This window comes from Artemia sp. Qi Xiang Cuo, chromosome 16 (genome assembly GCF_049724085.1).
Source record: "Artemia sp. Qi Xiang Cuo chromosome 16, ASM4972408v1, whole genome shotgun sequence".
Lineage (NCBI taxonomy): Eukaryota > Metazoa > Arthropoda > Branchiopoda > Anostraca > Artemiidae > Artemia > Artemia sp. Qi Xiang Cuo.
Window position 1 is genome coordinate 12,236,700 of NC_142809.1, and position 23,977 is coordinate 12,260,676.

The following is a 23,977-nucleotide window of genomic DNA, read 5'->3' on the forward strand; positions in this document are numbered from 1 at the left end:
TACCACACAAAAAAGTGACCTTTTGTCCGCGTCTCCGGAGACGATTCCATACCGATGCGAACCTGGCGACTAAATAACAAGTTCCGTAGGTGATTATACTTGTTCCGTAGGTGATTATACTTTGATCACGCTCTAGTATAATTTATTGGCCGGAGCAAAGTACTTTGACTCGGAGCGACTAAGTAGTACAACATATTGCGTCTAGAGGTGCTGAGGTACGCGGGGTCACTTTTGGAGAGTTTTTTCAGTACTTGTTCCGTAGGTGATTATAATTTGATATATATATATATATATATATATATATATATATATATATATATATATATATATATATATATATATATATATATATATATATATATATATATATATATATATATATTGTTTGTGTGTGTGTGTGTGTGTATATATATATATATATATATATATATATATATATATATATATATATATATATATTTGTTTTTGCAGTTAAGTGTTTTTTTGTTTTTTTTTTTCTTCTTCTTTATACTCCATTCGTGCCATTTGTGGTTTTGTATCGAGTGGGTGAATAAAATTATCTATCTATCTATATATATATATATATATATATATATATATATATATATATATATATATATATATATATATATATATATATATATATATATATTTGAATTTGAGTCTAAGATATAAAATTTGATTGGAGCAAGGTGGCATTTTTTTAACATCCACTAAATAAAGTTTGCTGGCGTGATGTCGGGGTCTAGCGAGAATGGACAACCATCATAGAAGCAGTTGAAAACTTAAAGGCCGACAATTATGCCATTTAAGCGCTAATATTTGAATAAGGAAAATATGCCTGGAATTGGTACCAGAGGTCTTCCGAATATTCTTGTCACAGGTAAAACTTCTCTGCAGATAAGTTTGAGTAGCTTGAAAATTATTTTTATTTTGAATTAGAATCCCCTCTTGAACCATAATCCCCAAATCATTCAATACAGGCTAGTTCTATCTAATGGTTTTCTTCTTTGGACTAAGAAAAAGTTGGTCTACAAAAGTTGTAAGAGCTGAAGACAACATTCTAATCTGTGGTATTATGTAAGGCAGCAATATAATAGCAAAAAATTTGTATAGTACCATTTGGCTGCTCAATCAACACTTTCTATAATGACTGGTACTGTAAAAGTGTGTAGGCTATATCCCCATAACTGGGCAAGATAGGGTAAGACACCCAGTAGTCGGCCACCTGCCTATTCTCGGACAGAATCTTTGATAGGCATGAATCATCATCCTATTCACAGACAAAAGTCTCTAATTTGGGTCACCTGTGATGCATTAATCATTTTAAAAACTTTTTGACATTTAAACTACTCTAATTACTGTATTATACCACCTAGAAACTTAATTTTTTTACAGTTAAAATCCTGTTTCTTTTGTGAACAAGTAGGTTACTAATTCAAATAGTTTCGATTGTACAGCGCTTCCTATTTTTAAATTTACTAAGAAGTGTCAAATCTTCCTATAGATGGACATATAGGAATCGCTCATGTATATAGTTATTACGCAATATTGCTTTGTTCTGTTCATTGATTTCCTGTTATCAGCTTTTGTCAACCTTCATGAGACAGGTTTTCGTCCCCTTGTTGCTAGGCCTATATGCAGAACCTGCTAATTCATGTTTTGACAAATTCATGATTCATGATGTCAAACAAAATATTAAATTATAAAAGGTTTATCAATATAAGAAATTTTTTATGTAAATTTGATTTTCAGATAATATAATAATTAAGATTGTAGTTATTGAGAAAAGTGTTTATCCTTATTATCCAATGACGGCAGGTGTAGATCAAGAATTTTTTTTGGGGGGGGGGGGCAAAAAAGGTGGAGTATGTAAAAAAAAATTACAGGGTGCAACGTAGGTTGATCTGATAATTTGCATCAGGAGTAAAGCTTGATTAACGCAAACTTGAGTTAATTAAGTAAATTATGCTCTTTTTATGCTCTTTAAGAATATAGTAATCATTTTTGTTGGAAATGAATTTTAGCCCCCACCCCTATATATACCAATTCAGGGTATATATTTGCACATTAGGGGGGTGGGGGGAAGTTGAAACTTACCTCTCATTTACATCAGAAGTAAAATTACCCCCACCCCCCTAATGTGCAAATATATACCCTGAATTGGTATATCTAGGGGTGGGGGCTAAAATTCATTTCCAACAAAAATGATTGCTATATTCTTAAAGAGCATAAAAAAGAGCGTAATTTACTTAATTAACTCAAGTTTGCATGAATTAAACTTACTCCTAATGCAAATTTATCAGATCAACCTATTTTGCGCCCCTTAATTTTTTTTTTATTGGATCCACCTATTTCGCCCCCCCCACTCTCCCCCCCCCAAAAAAAAAATCCTTGATCGGTACATGCTCACATTGAATAACAAGGATAATCACTTTTCTCAATAATTCCAATCTGAATTATTATCCTCTCTGAAAATCAAATTTGTTATACAAATTTGTAATAAACCTTTAAAAATTAATTTTTCATTTGCGAAATGGTGATTTACAATCTGCAGCTATTTTGAAATTATCCTGGCCGAGATTACAGCGTATAGAAAACAAGACTGGGAAAACCAGTTTCGTTACTGGTGGCCATGAATAGGGAGATTGCTGGTTGGAAATAGGCAATATTGCATCATAACTATTTACAATGAGCCATTTGTATGTCCGACTTTAGGCAGAATTGTCACTTGTTAGTAATTCAATAATAGGAGGCGCTGTACTAGGCAAAACTATTTGAATTAGTAACCTACTTGTTCACAAAAGAAAGAGGATTTTAACTGTAAAAAAATTAAGTTTCTAGGTGGTATAATACAGTAATTAGAGTAGTTTAAATGTCAAAAAGTTTTCAGAGTGATTAAAGTGTCCAACTACTGGGTGTCTTACCCTATAGCCTTAGGATGGACAAAACATTATTATAATAAAATTTTACTATAATATGAGAAGCAGATTTTTACAAAAGTCTTACAAAAGAAAAGGGTCAAGTATCATTCAGTTCTAAAATGTTGTCTCCAAGACTGACCATCAGAAAAGAGCAAAGTTATATGAGGAGTTGCAGGTCAGGTGTGCACAGGGCAAAGATGATTTGGTTATGTGTGGGAACTCTATAGTTCCAAAAAATGGTCAGATTTGTGCAGACCTTCCAGCTGCAATGGAACATTAGCCTAAATGTTATACCCTGCAATGTAACCAATATAAATAGACAGTTAGAAGATAATGTTTTTCAAAGTAATATTAGGGACAAGCAGCCCCCTCCAGGCATGAAATGGAAGAATAATCTTTCTATGTTGTATACAAATGCTGATGTACTTTCAAATTAAGTTGATGAACTGTATTCTTTACAGTTCAGGTAAATTTACAGTAGCCTGATATAGTTATTACCTTAAATCGCACTTGCTAGCAATAGGACAAATCCTGTGTCTGCCAGCTTCAGTGATGATAGTTAATCATCATCTGTGGCGTCCCAAATGGTGCACCACGGTTTGTTGAGCCACTCCCTATCCACTGATGACTTGAACGCATACATGCTGGTAGAGGTTACTGTTTTTTCACTAAGGGAGTTCCACAAGCTGACAACTCTATTTGAGAAGAACTTGTTCCTTAGTCTGGTGTTGGCTTGTTTCCAGAAAAGCTTTTGAGAATGACCACAAGTTCTGTTTGAATTGTCCAGTTGGAAAAGGCCAGGAATGGTATCCTCAGCATTTAGGAGCTTGTATGCTGTTATCACATCGCCTCGTTTGCGATGATATGTTAGAGATGGTATTCTAAGCTTACGGAGACGGGATGGATAAGGGACATCATAGACGTCTCTAATACATTTCATTGCCCTCCTCTGGACTGATTCTAGAGCTGCTTGGTTTGTCTTATTGATTGGGCATGTGATCCACATTCCAAACTCTAGCCTTGGTTGAACTAGACTCTTGTATAGTTTTGTCATAACAATTGAAGATCTGCTAGTGAACATTCTTTTGATTAGGCCAATATCTGATTAGCCTTTGCAATAGTCGCTTGTGCATGAATATGAAAATTCACTTCGTCGTCTACCAGGACACCAAGATCTCTCTCGGCATGGCTGCTGGAAATGGCATTTTGGGACCCATCCCTACAATCCATATGGTACTGAGTGTGTGGGTTTTTCTTCCCAAGGTGGAGAGTCTTGCATTTTGATGTGTTGAATTCAAGCCTCCAAATATTAGTCCAGTGAGTGAATGTATTGTGGTCCAGTTGGATCAACTTAATATTCTCCACTGTGTCTGCACGACTGATAAGTTTTGAGTCATCAGTGTAGAGGCTTACTTTGTTGTTTAGGATTTTTGGTATGTCATTTATATATATATTAAATAAAGTTGGACCCAAAACTGTGCCCTGGGGGACACCACTTCCAACAGTGGCCACCTTGGAGAAAAACGTCCTTCCATCCTTGCCAAATACTTTAACCATCTGTTTCCTATCTGTTAAGAACTGCATCACCCACTCAACCACACCACCACTCACCCCAATAGCTTAGACCTTGATTTGAAGCCTTTTATGGCAGACTTTGTCAAACGCCTTTGCCAAATCAAGTAGTATGATGTCGACTAGGAACCCCTGGTCTAGAAGATTGGTGATATAATTATAAGAATCAATCAAATTTGTTTCAACCGACCGACCGAACAAAAAGCCATGTTGACCTGATGAAAAGACTTACTTGGGTTTCAAGTGTTAGAGCATTGCAGTGCTAACAGTTACATTTAGCAGAGTCCCGACTGAAGTAGTGACACTGATTGTTTAATACTTGTTTGCATCAACTTTCTTGGTACTCACCTGCGTGGGGGTTACCTTGGTTAGGCGCAAATCCTGCAAAATACACTTTTCATCAAGGGATTTCTGAAAAAGGTGAGTGAGCAGGCCTGATAGTTCAACATGCAATGCTTTAAGAAGCCTTGGGTGCACACCATCAGATCCCACCGACTTATTTGGATTCAACTTTTTTAGGCGTGCCACTACATCTACCCTATTGACTGTAATTGGGGGCATAGGGGTTATGATGGTATAGGGGGGGGGGGTCTGGAAGAGGGGCATTATCAGGTGGAGTTAATACAGATGTAAACTGCCTATTTACAGCATTGGCAATTTCTATTGGGTCATCTATTATACGGTCATTATCTTTAAGTCGCGTAACAGAGTGTCTACCAGGTTTACGGGCTGAAGCATAATTCCAAAAGCGTTTTGGATTTAACTTGCTTGCTGCTGCTACAGCCTCCTCATGCTGTTCAAATAACTTTCTGGATAGATTTCTGACTTGATTTTGTGTCTTGGTATATCTTGTGTAGTGGTTCTTATTGTGGATATTCTGCTTATAGAATAACCAAGACCTTTTCTTTTTATTTCTTGATTTCCTTTTTTTTTTGGTTACAAATGGTCTAATTTTGTGTTTACAAGCCAAACCTACTACAGTCATTTTACATGAGTACACTTGAAATATTTTATCAATAGTATTCAACAATTTATAAAAATCATTCTCAGTGATAAAGGACCAATCCTGCCCCGCCAACTCTTGCTTCATCAGTTATGGTGACATAGATGCTTCCAAAGCACTGCCTCAATCCCAAAACACATTTCTGTCAACTGAGTAGTTGTAATATTGCATACAACAAGCATTTGAAAAGAAAAGTTTGTATTTATGTTTTGTCATCATCAAAACTAAAATATTCAGAAGCTGATATTTCTTTTACTTGGGAATTAAGTGAAGTAATTAGTATGGAAGTTAAGTTGCCAGGGGTATCCCAAAATGTGAGGACTGTAGGCATATATCAAAGCCCACCCAGAAATGAATTTAGTATGTTAAATGATGATTGCCTGCTGAGTTATCTGTCATACCTTTTGTCTGTTTCCTCAAAATTCTTGTTCTTGGTGACTTCAATGTGCCTGATATTGACTGGTTATCCCAAGCTATGTCAGGGATGGACCAGAGTTTTGCTTTTAAACTTGTGCAAACCTTACAGGATATTTTTCTGTACGAGCATGTTATTGAACCCACAAGACTCAGAAGTAATTCCACTCCACATGTACTAGATTTGGTAAACATGAAATTTCCAGATGACATACTAGACCTTAAGATGCTGCCACCTCTGGGTAAAAGCAACCATGTAGTTATGTCTCTATCAATGAATGTAAGTGCAGCAGTGAACTCTAGTTCTAAATTTTAACATGATTACAGCATGGGTCATTACAATGAAATTTAAGACTTTATCCATTTCATTTCTATTGTTGAGGAGCTTCAGTCTAAAAATGCAGATGTGGATGTTGCTTTTGAGTTCATCCAAGAGGTTATAAAAGAAGCATGTGAAAGGTTTCTTCCACATTATTACATAAAAGAAGGTTCAAGGAAAAGAAGACAACTGCCAAAATTTGTACTTGATGTTATAAGTGATAAAAATAAACAATGGAGACAGTATATATTGGAAAAAATGAAGACTTGTGGTGTGCATATAAAAGAGCTTGGAATTGCAAATGTAGAAAAAGTAGTTGTAAAGCCACTCCATAAAGGAGGATCTATGTCCCAATTTCGAAATTATTGTCCAATTTCAAACACCTCAGTTTTTTCAAGAGTTTTTGAAAAGATTATTGTATATTAGATACAGGATTACTTAAAGCAAAATAAATTATAGCATCTGTCACAGCATGGTTTCCGATAAAACAGGCCATGCAATATGCAGTTGCTAGAAGTTGTAAAAGATTTCAAAAATATGGCTGATTTTGGTTTGAAGTTTGATTGCTTGTACATTGACTTCAGTAAAGCGTTTGACAAAGTTTCAGTTAGTTTGTTGCTTGAAAAATGTGAAAAGTAAAAGCTAGGCAGTAGAACTTTAGTGTGGATTACAGATTACTAATCAGACCATTCCCAGGCAGCTATAGTCAGCAGTCAACTTTCAAGTAAGAGTTGGTTTTCAGTGGTGTGCCACAAGGCAGTTGTTTGGGCCCAGTGTTATTTTGTGTGTTTGTCAATGATTTGCCTGAAGTATTTCATCACTCCACTGTCAAACTGTTTGCAGACAATATAAAAGTGTTACCTCCCTGGTAGGCCTTGCCCTTATTCAAGAGGATCTGAATGCCCTAAATGATTGGTGTAAATAGAAATCCATGTTTGTAAACCATCAAAAATGTTTTGTACTTCATTACTTAGAATAAGTTCCTCTGTGTGGTATCCAACATGGAAATGTGACTTGCATAAAACTGAAAAGGTTCAACATTGGGTGTCAAAGTTTGTGCCATATTTGAGTCATTTACCATATCAGTGTTGACTGCAATGTTTGGGACTTCCTTCTCTGGAGTTTTAATGATATAGGATTGACCTGATCAATACACTCCATTTATGAAGGGTGTTGATAATGTGGACTGGGCTGATTTCTTCAAACTTAGTCATTACTCAGCCACTTGACAAAACTCATATAAACTGTTTCAGCTGAGTTGAGGCCTACCTGATACTGTAGTTTCAGTGCAAACATTTAAGAGTGCTCTCATTGAAGCTGAGTTCTATGGAAAACAGTTTGTGTAATATAGTTGTTTTTTACTGATGAATATTTTTTTTGTTTTTGTTTTATTTTTGTTTTGTGTTTTGCAGTGTTGCTGTTTTAGCTGCCATTTCTTGTGTTTGTATTGTGACAAGTAATTGGCTTTTTCCTTTATTGAATAAAATAAACAAATAAAGCAAGGGTAAAATTCTAGTTTAACTGCTTTTTGTTCTCCTGGAAAGGGGTTAGGTTAGGAAAAATGAAACTTAGGGATGGGTCAACATACTAAAGTATGTCCTGGGAAGGTATTTTGAAGTAAGTACCTCAACTCCTTCTTGCTCTAGAGGGCAGTGACCTTTGGTGACCTTTAAAAATATTTATGTTATGAAAGTGAAACCTTATAAAACAGATCTTCTGCTTAAATGAAGTAAAAAAAAATTTTTTCAGCTTCACAACTTTACTCAATCCCAATTTATGAGGTTTCAAAGATCTTTCCTAAATTTAGAAAAAACAATTGATATGGCTATAAATTCTACTCAAATGACAGGAATTACATTTTAAGAACTAAAACCAGAGAAAAGAAACTGATAACTGGAAATTAAGGTAAAATGTTGTTTTGTCAAAATTTCAATAAATAGACCTGTCAATTAGACAAATTTCTAAGACAGAAATATCAGAAGAGGGTTAACATGGGAGCTTGGCACTACCTCCCCAGAGTATGTTTTTGTCCCTGGATTCATTACTGAAAGTTTCATTTTCCTAAACTACCTGCTTTCCAAGATAACAAAAAGTAGCTAGAATTTTACCAAAACAGATCTATAGAAAGTCTTAATTAAACAGGTCTTCATGTTTTGTTCATATTTTTCCATGTATTTAATTTTCTGAATCCTCAATGCTTATTTTGCAGCCTTTAGATGGCTTTCAGTTATTTTTTCCTTATCTTCCTCTTTGAGTATCAATTTAAAGGAAGTCATAACAATGTATGAACATGTAGAAAAAATAGGCATGAGAAGAAAGATTTTTGGGTAACACTATAGGAGAGGAGCTCTTCTAAAGGAACAGAAAGGTAAAGGTAAAGAATACAGCATTGCACTTTACAGTCCCTACCAGCAGTGCTGATCTCTCTTTCTTGGCCCTTCAGCCAGGAAGTGCAATGGGGGGGGGGGGAAACCATCATGTGCTTTTGCACACCCTTTCTGTTCAGGAAGGGTGTGCCCTTCCTGACACCACATCCTTCCTGTTCAGGGAATTTCTCCAGGTACCCATTTAAAGCTGTGTCAACTCTGGCTAAGCTTACAGAGTCACACCAATGACCCCCATCCCAAACCAAATAATTGGGTACACTAGGATTCAAACCCTTGTACTCTCAGACAAAGTATCCTAAATCCACTTTTAATAAAAGGCACTGTTCTGTTTTTCTGAACAAATTAAAAAAAAGAAAAAAAGATGGGGCTTGAATGAAACAGAAGACCCTTTTCTATTCTGTTTTTGGCAAAAACCAAAAACAGCTGTTTTTGTTCACTTTTCAAACTCAAAATGAGGCAAATTATGTTCTGGCCTTGGGAAGGCATGGGGGTTTTGAGCCCTACTCATGTTAATTTCTCTCATTTTGAGTTTGTCTCAATTATTTATTGTAATTTCTGTTTTTGTTGATTATTCTGTTGGTAGATTATTTGATTCTATTTTTGTTCGTTTTTTGTTTAATAGAGTTCTTAACTTTTCTTTGAAAAATTTATTTTATGGGAAATTTTTTTTCAATTGATATTAATAAGGCCTGCATTGCTACTACAAATGCAAATGTTTTGACAATTGCCTGGTATTATATCCCCCAGTACCTGATCTATGGTAATGAAAAATTGCTAATACCATTCTCTGTTTGAGAACTGGACATACAATGACTATATCATCTTTCAGAAAAGGGTACATGCTAATTTCATACGTGCTTAAATATTGAAGAAACAATTGGTCTTATTCTATTAGAATGGTCTCATTTCTCAATTGAGGGAAATTCTGGAATTAGGAAACTAGAATTGTCATATTTGAAGGTTTTACACTGCTACTTTTTGGTTTCATTTTTCTTTGTAATGACTTAATAATTTTAGATGTATTTGGGTAATTTTTGTCTTCAAGAAATTGCTCAATTGGTTGTAATTTTTCTCTTGATTAAATAGGGTTTTCCACCAGTCAAAAAAAAAAAACTTCAGTTCTAATCTTAGCATATTTTTTTTCCATAGCATGGCAATGTTTTTGTTAAGTTTAAATGAAATTGGGTTTGCATGGTGAGGCAGAGGGTGAAAGCCCAGAATATATATTATGAACTTATTTTTATTGGATGCAATTAAAGAGGAAAATTGAAACTTAAAGCAAATAAAAATTAATGCTTCCAGTTTTTTAAATTGGGGGGGTGGGGGATTTGACACCCACTAGGTTATAAAATACCATTTTTTTGTATTTCTTTTGCAAAATACTCTTTTTATATTTTTGAATATTTTTGTTGCAAGGATTAAAAAAGAAATTGCCCGCTCCCCCTGAGAGTTTGCAAGGTGTATTTTGACCCCCTCTTACATCTCTGTCAATTTACATCACTGATCACTTCGAAGTCTATGCCATATTTATCTATAGTATTCTTGCAAATAACTGACTTTTGATATGTCCATATATAGCTGAATTATACAAAACAAGCACTATTTTGGAAACACAAAACTGTATTCGATTAATGTGCAGTAGAATCAAAAAATGATTTGGTATATTTTAAAAGTAGATAAATAAAGTATTTTAGGATGTTTGTATGGTTTGTATTTGCTTAATTTAATGCCACTTTTCCAAAATGATTATCTTTGAAAATGAACATAATTTTCATTCAGTAATTTTTTGTGTTGACAAATCTAACTGAAGCTGTCTTGGTAATGCCAAGACTATAGAATAGCTTCAGAAATTTTGCCAATAAAGGAAGTTATAATCAAAAGGGTCTCTGCAATTTTACCACAGTTTTAGTTCTCCAGTCACTCTTTTCTTTCCAATACTCCTGATTTGTATGGAGAAATCATATCTAAAACCCTAAATGTGACACATACCAGGTACTGGTACTGTAATTTTTGCTTTGTTTACCAATTGGTACACAAACAGTAGGCTAATTATTATTATTATTATTATTATTCATTTATTGCCCGTCAAAAAAAGGTACAGTAGACGGAGTAATTTTGTGGTTAAATCTTACCTTATTGATATCTCTAAAATAAATGGCCTTAATAAAACTCTCTACAAAACTTTGAATTTTATTCTAATTTTTATTCCCTATTTCATATTCCTGTCTCTCATATTTATATTCTCTCTTTCATATGCAGTTATTTTTGTCGTTATTCCTCTTTATTTCATCATCATTTGTTCTCCATCGTGTTGGTTTTTAATTAATTTGACAAATAAATAAACTTTCATTTTGCTTGCTTTTTTAAGAATATGTAAATTCTGTACTAAAAGCCATCAATATTGTGGCTGGTTAAAGAGTTGCGAGCCTTATAAAATAATGCGGTATTTTTGCAGGCTACTTAATGACTTTTCAGATCCTGAAACAACATTCTGAATTTTTTGTGCAGGTTTTGTGTTTTCAGTAAAGCACTACTTTTGCATAGTCCTATAAATATAGGGAAATATTAGTTGTTATTTGCACCAATTTTGTAGATATGTGCTCCATAGGGTTAGATATGATAGTTTATGTTCATTTTAATTTTCAGTTAACTTTCATTAGAGTTTCTTTTATATATATATTATTGACCAATCAGTAATATTTATTAATGGAATCAAGAGGCCTTTCAGTGAAAGATATATTCAAATAAAACTGAACATTTGAATACATGAAATAAACCATAAAAAAGTTTCACCATATTAAGAATATGTAAATTCTGTACTAAAAACCATCAATATTGTGGCTGGTGAAAGACTATTTTGAACCTTATAAAATAATCTGGTATTTTTTCCAGGCTATTTAATGAGTTTTCAGATCCTGAAACAACATTCTGAATTTTTTGTGCAGGTTTTGTGTTTTCAGTAAAGCACTACTTTTGCATAGTCCTATAAATATAGGGAAATATTAGTTGTTATTTGCACTAATTTTGTAGATATGTGCTCCATAGGGTTAGATATGATAGTTTATGTTCATTTTAATTTTCAGTTAACTTTCATTAGAGTTTCTTTTATATATATATTATTGACCAATCAGCAATATTTATTTATGAAATCAAGAGGCCTTTCAGTGCAAGATATATTCAAATAAAACTAAAAATTTGAATACATGAAATAAACCATAAAAAAGTTTCACCATATTAAGAATATATAAATTCTGTACTAAAAGCCATCAATATTGTGGTTGGTTAAAGAGTTGTGAGCCTTATAAAATAATCCGGTATTTTTTGCAGGCTACTTAATGACTTTTCAGATTCTGAAACAACATTCTGAATTTTTTGTGCAGGTTTTGTGTTTTCAGTAAAGCACTACTTTTGCATAGTCCTATAAATATAGGGAAATATTAGTTGTTATTTGCACTAATTTTGTAGATATGTGCTCCATAGGGTTAGATATGATAGTTTATGTTCATTTTAATTTTCAGTTAACTTTCATTAGAGTTTCTTTTATATATATATATATTATTGACAAATCAGCAATATTTATTTAGGAAATCAAGAGGTCTTTCAGTGCAAGACATATTCAAATAAAACTAAAAATTTGAATACATGAAATAAACCATAAAAAAGTTTCACCATATTAAGAATATATAAATTCTGTACTAAAAGCCATCAATATTGTGGTTGGTTAAAGACTTGTGAGCCTTATAAGATAATCTGGTATTTTTTGCAGGCTACTTAATGACTTTTCAGATCCTGAAACAACATTCTGAATTTTTTGTGCAGGTTTTGTGTTTTCAGTAAAGCACTACTTTTGCATAGTCCTATAAATATAGGGAAATATTAGTTGTTATTTGTACTAATTTCTTAGATATGTGCTCCATAGGCTTAGATATGATAGTTTATGTTCATTTTAATTTTCAGTTAACTTTCATTAGAGTTTATTTTATATATATATTTTATTGACCAATCAGTAATATTTATTTATGAAATCAAGAGGCCTTTAAGTGCAAGACATATTCAAATAAAACTAAAAATTTGAATACATGAAATAAACTAAGTTTCGCCATATTTAAAAACCATAGCTTAAGAATAATTATAAAACAATAACTAATAATTATAAAACAAAATTGGATAGAAATTTGTCTCTTCCTATATGAGAGGAGTTACAGCAATGTAATGCTACCGCTGATGTGTCCTTTGATTTGGTTAAGCAGGCCTTTAAAAAAGGTAAATATTGATATGTACCAATTTCTACTAGCAGACAGTTTTACAAAAATAGACAGATCCTTCATTGGTATATTGTAAAAATGCTAAAAGAGAAAAGTGATAGGTGGCATGAGTATGTAAACTGTAAAATCTTTGATTCATGGTCAAATTGTAAAAGAACTAGAAATAGAGCAACTAAGTTCCTTTGTCTTAATTGTCAAGAGATTGAGTCAAATGTTATTGCAGTAGTCTAAAGTTGCCCAAAAAGATTTTGGAAGTATGTAAGAAGGAATCAAGTTTCACAATCCCAATCATCCACTTCCTTTATTGATCCTGAAACTCGTCCACATATAGATGACAATTATGTAAAATCACAAATTTTCAATAAGGTATTTGGTTCACTTTTCACACAAACACACGCAGAAACAATGCTCAATTTACTCCTCCATATTTAACAAAAGAATTTGATGATTCAGATTTTATGGTCCAGTAGGTTTATCAAACACTCCAAAATCATGATCCTGGAAAGGTGCTGGATATTGATGGATTTTCAAATATGATGCTATGCAAACTTGCATCAGTGCTTGCTGGATCACTCACATACCTCTTTAATCTTTGTCTCTCACCTGGTGAATGTCCTTCAGCTTGGAAAAGAGCAATCATTAGGCTGTTGTACAAGAATGGTTCAAAGTCCCATTTTAAATATTACAGACCAATTTTAAATACATCTGTCTTTTCCCATATAATGGATAAAGTTCTGGTGAACAGAATCCAGGCACATTTTGAGAAAAATGCATGGGTTCCATAAACAGCTTTCTTGTAACATGCAACTTCTGGAGGTGATTGAGGATTTTCAATATATGATGGATAATAGTCTTTTGTTTGATTGTATTTATATTGACTTCTTCAAAGCATTTGACCAAATTTTCATCCCACTTCTGATAAAGAAATGTCAACTATATGGTATTAGCCCATAAACTGAAGCATGGATAGCGGATTATCTTACAGATAGAACCCAAGAGGTTGTGGTAGGTGATGCTTTGTCATCACCTATATCTGTCGTAAGTGGAGTTCTACAAGGCAGTTGTCTTGGGCCAGTACTCTTCTGCCCTTTATCAATGATATGCCACGTGTCGTTAGGAATTTGACCTTAAAAATGTTCGCGGTTGATTTGAAAGTTTACAGGTCAGTCATATATGAACGTGAGATTTCTTTACTTCAAGAAGATTTGGTTGCTCTGCACTGGTGGTGTTCAGCAAACTCTATGTTCATTAACAAAACCAAGTGCAATGCTGTGCACTATTTGCATAGACTCCCTCAACATTACCATTACTTTGTTAATGGTAAATCAATTTCAAGTGTGGAGTATGTTTGAGACTTTGGGGTTTGCTTTGGTTTGAGTTTCAAATTTGATAAACATGTATTGGATATCACCCATAAGGCAAATTACCAATTATTACGTCTAAAGCGTACATTTTCTTAGTTTAATTGCTGTTCATTGATTTCACTTTATGTATCCACTGTGCATCCAATACTTGAATATTGCTCATCAGTATGGTATCCCCTTAATAAGAGAGATAGAGAAAGAGTTGAGAAAATGCAACATAGGGCTACCCAACTCATACTTTACCTTAGACATCAACCATACCACCAGAGAATGTAGAGACTGCCGTTGCCTAGTCTTCAGTTCTGATGTGATAGAGCTGACCTAATAAATACATTCCGCATTGTTAGGAACATTGATAATACCACTCCAACTCACTTCTCCAATTTGACAGAACATAGTAGTACCCGTCAACACCAAAACAAAATATACCCACCATGTTCACAGGAAAGATTAGGCCAAAACTCTTTATCTAGCCAAGTGTGGAAGACTTGGAACGCACTTGCATCCAAAACAGTTGCAACTATCACGGTCCAGTCTTTCAAAAGTAGTTTAACTTCTACAGATTTCCATACTCAATCCGTTTTGAGTATATATATATTTTTTTTGTATTAGTTGTTTGGTGTTAACTTTTATGCTTTCATAGTGTGTTATTTTTCATAGATTTGTATGTGTGCATTATGTTGTCAGCATTTTCATTAGCATTTTTATAATGTTTAGTGCAACAAGCTTGTTCAAGCTTACAGTATTTTGGTATTAATAAATAAATAAATAAAACCTTTGCATCACCCAAAGGCTACTTTGCAAGGTAGCCATGGGCAAAGCCGTACCCAGAGGGGGGGGGGGGCTAGGGGTTCGGCCCCCTCTCGAAATGTTTTTTGACTCGTAAAAACGTAGCAAAAATGGATATAAATAAATTTAGTATGTGTTTTTTTAGTTTTTTTTGTGTAACCCCCTCCCCCCCCCCCGAAAAGAAATCTTTGAGTAAAACCCCCTCCGAAAAAAAATCCTGGGTACGGCCTTGGCCATGGGCTTGTAGAGTCTACATCCATGATTCCCAACATGGGGCACAGGCCCCACCAGTGGTGCATGGCAATATTTTGGTAGGTCATGGGCAGCACATGCACCCTGTGGCTGGCTATGCTTTTGAGCCTTAACTTGGAAAAAAATAATATAAATGGCGTCATATTTGAATACATTTAAAGAGCAAAAAGGATACAATATAGTAATACAATGATGTTATACATTGTGTAAAAGGTGTTGCATTCAGACAATATTTTTCATTATTAAAAAATATACCCATAGGACAACCCCCCAAAAATACCAAATTTATCGCCTTTTAAGCTTCCAGGTGAATATTTGTAAAAGGTTTGAGTAACAAAATTTAAATATCACAAGAAAGGGGGAGTACCAGGATTTTAGTAATACCTAGGCGAGGCATGGGCCAAAATTGGTTGGGAATCACTAGTCTACATGAAGGAATTAAATATTTTTACTCCAATTAAAATAATATAAATTAATCCATATTCTGAATCACAGTCTCGCTTAACACACTTTAAACAATGATGTAATCAAACCATATGAAAACAAAAGGAATGTAAGGAAAGTAAAGAAAGCATTAAAATATGAACTAAGGAGGTTTGAAGTGGAGGCCATGGATAAAACTACCAAGGATCTGGATGATGCAGCTAGACGGCATAATAGTAAAATATTGTACTGGCATGTTAATAAATTGAGAGGGAGTAGTCAGTCCAGATTTGTCCCAGTTAAAATAAGAACGGGGCCACAATTAGTGATAAGAAAAGAGTCAAAGAGAGATGGGCAGTACATTTTGAGAATTTGCTAAACCAAGATAGAGTTGCAGGGAAAGCTCTAGAGGAAAATGAAAAAGTTTGTGCTACCTTGGATGTGAAGGAAGATTTGTTTTGCGAGGAAGAATTAGCAACAGTACTACAAGAAATAAAAATAATAAGGCTCCAGGTGAAGATAGTGTGGTAAATGAGTTTCTTAAATATGGTGGCTCTGAGGTTAGAAATAAGTTACTGAAGATTATGAATATGATTTTTGAAAAAGGGGAAATGCCTAATGATTTTAGGAAAACCTTAATTAAACCACTTTGTAAGAAAGGTGATAACAGTAGGCTAAGTGTGGTAATTATCGAGGCATTAGTCTGGTCTCTATAGGTAGTAAATTACTTAGCAATATGATACTTTTTAGACTGCGAGATGCTGTAGACAAAGTTTTAAGAGAAGAACAGTGTGGTTTTATAAAAGGTAGAGAATGTGTTGACCAAATTTTCACTCTTAGGTTAATAATTGAGAAGTTCCTGAGTTGTCAAAACCTTTGGTCCTCAGTTTTTTAGATTATGAGCAAGTGTTTGATTCTGTTGATAGAAGATCTTTAGCAAAGATCTTATCCACGTATGGTATACCAGACAAATACATTAAAGTGATTAGTGCTATGTACAAGAATAACACTGAAACGGTTAAGGTAAGAAATGAGGTTAGTAGCTGGCTTTGTATTAAATCAGGAGTTAGGCAAGGTTGTGTTCTATCCCCCTTTATGGATCATTTTGATGGACTTTGTTTTAGGGAGCACAGGAAAGGCTATGGAGGCCACGGAATCAAATGGGGAGGAATAACTCTCCTGGACTTAGATTATGCTGATGATTTAAGCATCCTAGATGAAAGTTTGAGCAAAATGAATGAATTTTTAGAGGTTTTTCGAGTTCAGGGTGCTAGAATAGGTTTGAAAATTAATGTTAAGAAGACTATCACTAAGGCTAGGGATAAGTGAAGATGAAAAGGTGACGTTGAGTAATGAAAAGATTGATCAGGAGGGTAGCTTCACTTGCCTTGGTAATATTATTAGTAAAGACAGTGGGAGCAGTGAAGATGTTAAAATTAGAATAGCCAAGGCTCAGGGTGCTTTTTCACAGTTAAAAAAGTTTGGAAGAATAAGAAAATAAGTCTGCAAATCAAGATTAGAATATTAGAAGCTACAGTGTTGACAGTGGTCAAATATGGATCAAAAAGAGGATGAAGATTTGCTAGATGTTTTCCAGAGAAATCCTACGGATTGTTCTGGGTACCCAACTGACTGATCGTATTTCAAACAGTAGGCTGTACAAAAAATGTGGTTCAATCCTGCTTTCTTGGGCTATAATCAAAGAAAGTTTTAGATGGCTAGGGCACGTTGTGTGGAAGAAGGATGATAGATTGCCGAAGATTGTCCTTTTCGGCCAAACCGTCTAGGGCTAAACAGAAAGCAGGTCGCACTTGTTTGGGATGGGAGGATGTCATAAAGAAAGATTTAAAGGAAATGGAAACTTCCTGGGAGGGTGTAAAAAGGGAGGTTTTGAATAGATTGAGATGGAGGAGGAGCATTCTAGCTGTGTTGGCCTTAGGGGGCTTGGTGCTTTGGTGAGTTGTTAGTAGTAGTAATAGTAGTAGTAGTAATCAAACCATTTAACTCTCTGTGAGTGCGGTGAACTAATGCTCTGCTTGCAAATACCTGGTCGAGAGCACAATTCACGTTGTCGTATGGCTGGGCAACATCATTGCTACATGTTTGTTCCTATAAACAAAAACGCGGAAACGTCAAATAAATGCCTTATGCGTTATCAATGACTCTGGAGGCTCTTTATCCTTCTATGTAATCAAGTCATTTACAAAGGCAAACTTCAATGCACTGCTTTGTTTTGCAGTAGTCTTCGATTTGTTATGCATTGGATTGTGAAAATAATATGTCAATTTGTTGTTCTAGATATTGATCATATCAATTCGAAATTTATTTTTTCCTTGTTTCCAAAACTTGTTTCCTATGAATTTGCAACTTTAATAACATATTTTTTAGTTCCATTATTTTAGGAACAACTTTTCTGTATTAAGTCCTGTATCTTCTGCTTTTTTAATTTAGGAACTCCTGGTACTGGCAAATCAACACTTTGCCAACAGCTAGCTGAAGCCCATGGCTTACAGTGGATCGAAGTTGGAAGATTAGCCAAAGAAAGTGGTTGTTTAGAAGAATACGATGAAGAATATCAATGCCCTGTGCTAAATGAGGACAAAGTAAGTATTAAGAGTACTTCTTACAGGATGGATGGGAAAGAACCCTTGGTATTTTCGTGTTGAAGTGTTGTCATTTGAGGAAAACTGGGAAATTGTAACCTGAAAATGCTCTAACTCCCCAATACAACTACTACTTTCCAAGGAAGATTTACTGATATTCCCCTCCGCTCTGTAGGGACAAACAAATGCACACTAATAAACATCATCAGGTGTTTACCATAGCCATTCACTCTCCCATGACGTGCCGCTATGCAGTCATTTATCTCAAAATCCATGTATTGCACAAATAAGCTTCTGTTTTGTGAGAGGGGGCGGATGCAAACCAAAAAATAGGTCTGACAATTATTTTGGGTTGTCTTTAGGCACTTATTGTAAATATAAACTGGCACATCAAAGTTATTTGACGATTTTTTTTAATTCATTAACTAAAAATTTAATACCTAAATGTTTTTTTGATTTTTTTCTCAATTTATTCACAATAAATTAAATCTAGAAATACATGTAAGCCATATAGAAGTACTTGCCTCCAATTGTCAAAGAGGCACTTGGCTTTCCCACAAGACCTTTTACAGGCATACTCCAACTCACCTGATGCTGCCAAAATTTTAATAGACTTTTTATAGACTGAACCAAAATTTTAATGGAATGTTTGCTAAATGATTACTAAATAGACTATGTTGTTCCCGTCTTTGTACAATGTTATAAATCTAAAGTGTGAGCATAAACATGTCCTGTAGTATTTTAACCTCTATGAATTTGATATATATTGACTGAATTTATTAGCTGCTTTTTTGCCGATTTTTGGCTGAAAATAAAGAAGAAATAAAGGAGGGAATAAAGAAAAACAAGGAAGGTTTTACATAATATTTATTGTAAAATATGGGAGATGTTGCGCGGATGACATTAAAACGTATTGCAAAAGTAACTGCTCATTGAATTACTGTCTTTTAATTGCTGAGTGTAAACTGGAACCTAAAGCTTTGACCAAAATGTGTGACATCACTTAGATTTTTAATATTTAACACCCTCAAATCAAGAGTTAGTAACAGAGATGTGATCTTAAACTAGACAATAGGTTTGCTACACTAGAAATTATAGTTGGTGATATACAGAGCATTGATTAACCATGGAGTCTTTGGCTCCATGAATTAATTGAAAATCATGCTGTTGTGGTAGTTGGGTAGAAAAGTAGAGTATAAACCTTCATTTAGCGATAATATATAGAAGCATATCCGACGAAGGAACAATGTGAAAGACCTTGGCAATAAATAACTTGAGAGTGGTGTTATCTAAGAAAAGTTTTCGAGAGCAGATAAAGAGTAAGGAAATTTGTAAGGAAAGAACTGAAGCTGAGCGACTTACTAGACCTTGTGGTGGTCAGGCCAGGATTTACGCATAGGCCCAGGGTCTAGGGGTGCACAATGCCGAGGGGCCCAAAAAAAACACTGAGCGATTTTTCTTAATAAAAACTGGACTGATGTGATTTATCAATCAAAATGCCAGGAGTAATTGGCCGCCGCGCTGCCTAGCCACAGAAGAGTGAATTTAAAGCAGTATATGGATTCCTTGGTCATTTATATACTTCCAGATGTCTCCCAAGAATGGCAGCTGAGAGCTCGGTATCACCTTTCTCTTGCATTAATTTTGGCTCGTCACTCATCAGTTGCCTTCTATTCAAGGCTACCACTATCCGCGAATTTTTGGGTATTTCCCTGTAAATCTGTGTCTCCCCCCCAAAAAACATTGCTTGGGCCTAGGAGCGCCAAAACGCTTGGGCCCAGTAGCTCCAAAGATTTGAATGCGGTCCTGATGGTGGTAAGACAATGTATATATACTGTTCAAAAGATTGGAGGCATCTTGCCTGGCTTTGCCCCATGTTCCCAAGAAGTTAATAGTTTCTTGTTGGATAATCAGGCTGACATGGTGTCCTGATGAAATATGGCTGCCATTGAAAATTTATCATTGTACCAAAATTTATATCATCGTTCCAGAAATAAGAATGAAAAATATGCTGATAAAATTCTACTAGACAGCATAAAAAGTCAAACCTTATAACATAAATAGAAAGGTCCTTTCTTCAGTCATCGTGAAAAGGCAAAAGAACTTTTATGTATATATTTTTTTATCCTAATTTTGCTCTGAAAACGGTTAACTGGAGGTCTCGACTGAAATGTTTCCATTTTTCCACTCTCTTTTCGTTAGCTGTGACTTAGTTCACTTTTCTTTTTGCTCTGACATTTTCTAATTTTGTACGGCAGGGATTTGTTGACAGGAGTTTGGCTGACAATTTTGTTTATGAATATCATATGGCATGCGAAAAAGATATCTTTTATCCCAGTTGCGTTTGCCATAGATATGCATTCGATTTTCAGATCCTGTCAGTTCGATAGAGATTTAAAATAGTATTTCAAGTACAACTTCTAAGTACAAAAGATCTTATACACTATGCCTTCTTAGGGTCCAACTTTCTTCAGTCCTCACATGGACTGAGCATTTCAGCAAAGTGAGAACCTCCTGCTCCTGGAAGCTAGAAGTCATCCTAAAATGCAAAAGTTTCTTCCTTGATGAGTCCGTCTTGTCTCTTTTCTCGTCGTGCATCAGACCAGTCATGGAATATGCATGGCCCTTTTTTTGCCAGTGTCCAAAAAGCTATATTACTTCTCTCCAAGGTGTTCAAAATCAAGCCGCTTACACAGCAACTTCTGGAAGCTCTGTCTTCAAAACCCTCCAATTGATCCAAAATCGTTTTGACGTGGCAACTATGTTGGTCTTTTAAAAAAACCTGCATTCCTCTGCATTAGATGAGTTGTCAGATGCTTTATCCTGAAAGAGCAAATACTTTAAAGACAAAAAAGACTTTAAATGACAAAGTAGTCACAGTCCGGCCATATTACCTTGAGCAGGGTACATCCCGTCAGGAAAAGCTAAATTGATCCTCCATCTGTGGCTAGCTGGACTATTGTCCCAGCAGAGGTAATGCCTTGAAATTCCTCGCTTACAAAAGTCAAGTGAAGGTATAAAAAATTTATCAAAGCCGAAAATAAAATAAAATGAGGAAACTACCTGGACTAGCGGTATATCATTGTTGTTGTTGAGGTGCAAAGATTGAAAAAACCTCCACAATTACAACTCTGCAGTTACTTTTAACAAAGCTCTAATCAAATAATGAGAAAATCACGTTAGCAGTAGGTCTTAAAATGAGATACTGGAGCTGAAGCTTTAGTCGAAAATATCTTTGAAGCACCTAATCCCAAAAGTGGAAGTTTTGATGGGGAGTTCCCGGAGTATGCCACTAGGCTTGTATGTATGTATGCCAATAGGCTTGTATGTATGCCACTGTGTACTTACATGTGGTATGTTGTGACATACGTGTGTAAGTATGCCACTAAACGTGTATGTGCATATTTGTGTTTAAACAAAATGCTCTATCCTAGTATTCTATTTATGTTTTTTTTACTGCATATTATGGTGTAGTCTTTTGTCAACTTTGAAATGTTTAGTGTTGTAAATAGTTCTTCCTTAAGAATTATGCCTAAGCCAAAATAATGTCATGTCTTTATTGCTGTATTGGGTTGAGTTAAATTATTTCTTGAAAATAAACGCTGCTCGTGTTTAAAAACAATTGTCTCTGATGCATAGACCTGTTTTGTGGATAGAGTGTCAACCATCCAAGTCATAGATCTAACTAAGTAACGACTTATATCCAAGAAAATTCGAATAAGACACAAGATATGATATTTATTAATTGATATAAGTTTAAGATGTAATATAATTAATTTAGAACAAACTTTTAAAACATAGTAAATGTGATCACTTGAATTTGACTCTCAGTAGAGCTGGATAGAAAAAACGTTAACATTAAATTATTCGTGATAAATGGCAAGTAAACACCCTTGTCAATGGTAATCCCAACTTTTAAAAACATAATTGCTTCTTTGAAAAATACTTTCAACACAGAAGTTGCGTCTGTGTTGTGTTTGGAGTTGCTCAGTGGTTGTCTACTCTAACTCCTTTGTTTTCACATGAATAATTATTATGCGTGTTGGTTTGATTTTTTCTGTCATATGAGAAAGAAGAAAAAATAATAAATGAGTTATAAAATTAACGAGGGTAATGTCAGCCAGTGGAACGAAAAAAGTGAAAATAAGCAGATATTTCGACAAGGACGTCCGCCAAGCCGTCTTCAGTGCTCAAAAATTTAAAAAAAAACTAACCTTTCTTAAGTAAGCTCAAACAGAGCAGAATGTACACATAGAGTAAGTATATATTCTGCTCTGTTTGGGTTGGCTTCAAACGGTTAGTTTTCTTCGTTTTATCTTTTTGAGCACTGAAGACGGCATGGCGGAGGTCCTTGTCGAAATATCTGCTTATTTTTACGTTTTTTCGTTCTACTTGTTGACATTACCTTCGTTTTCTCGGCTATTTAATTCTATTATTATTTTTTTTCTTTGTCATACGTCATGTATAGCCAGTGTGGTCTTAAGAATGGGTTTTTTCTGTTTATTCACTTTTGATTTTAGTTTTTCTCTCTTTTCTTAATCATTTTTGTTTTAATTCTTTTCCCTTTTCTATGCTGAAGACGTATTGTTGTGATAAGGAAAAATACTAGCTCGATTGTCATTCTTTTGCTTCCTACTTGGCATAGATCCAGAATTTGAAGATTTACTTCTTTGGTTTTTTCATGTTAGGCTATTTTGGCTGTGATTTTAATTCCAATTATTACGCATATTAATAAACTTTGATATATATTTATAATACAAGCGATGCTTATCCACTTTCGTTGGAAAAGCTGAGAAAAATATTACCGTTGTTTTATTTTTCGAAATAAATCTCTTAAATTAGATAGATGGATAGATAGTTTATGTCAGTCCACCGTAAAACTACAACATGGCAAAGCAAAGAGTCAGCAACATGACAATTTATTGCCAACAACATGGCAATAAATGATTAAGTTTTGTTCATTATGTATATTCATAGATTGCAATATTACGTGCAGCGGCAGGAAGTCATAAATGAGGTTAGAACAGTGGTGGTTCTGGCCTCTCTTGCGCCCCAGGTAAAATCTTGATTAGCACCTCCTGCCCCCCAAAAATTTTGAAGCCAAATCTAAATAAAATTTCATTTATTAACTAACTTTTCACTTTTTAACAAGATTTTCATTTATTTAGATCTGACTTCTTGCTTTAACCTCGAAGGGTTTAACCCTCTTGAAGGGTAATGAACATATGGAAAAAATGAAAATTTCAGATTCAATTTGCTGATACTTACTACCAACTGTGCCCTCTACTTTATTTTAATGAAAATAAAATTTCAAAAATAAAAAAATACTTTTAACTATTAAATTATTAATTTGAAATTATAACCCCCTGAAATTTCTGCGCCCGGAACAAGTGCCCTCTGTGTTCCCCCTAAAATTGCCTCTGGCTTTAGGGAAACTTTTCTGGTATTAATTTCATGCTTTTCTACAACTTCACAGCGATCAGGAATTGGTACTTTTCGAAAAGGTAGAAATTTTTGCCGGAAGAGCGGTATGCGTTTCAAAAACTTCAAATATTTGCGTAACGCGGACCTAACTTTAGTCTCTGACAAGGTATAACGCTGTTGTTCTAAATAGCCTCACCAAAATTATCGATCGTAAGAATACTTCAGCGGGACTAGTTTA

General features: G+C 34.5%; 1 protein-coding gene across 1 annotated transcript in view; it reads left to right on the forward strand.

The window, feature by feature from the left end:
* The first annotated feature begins 771 nt into the window (after positions 1–771).
* Ak6 (adenylate kinase isoenzyme 6) overlaps positions 772–23,977 on the forward strand; it is a 33,273-nt gene continuing 10,067 nt past the window's right edge. The window contains exons 1-2 of the mRNA XM_089102179.1: positions 772–883; positions 18,164–18,315. Coding sequence (XP_088958305.1) covers positions 838–883; positions 18,164–18,315 — 198 coding nt within the window. The 5' untranslated portion in view covers positions 772–837. The remainder of the gene's footprint in view (positions 884–18,163; positions 18,316–23,977) is intronic.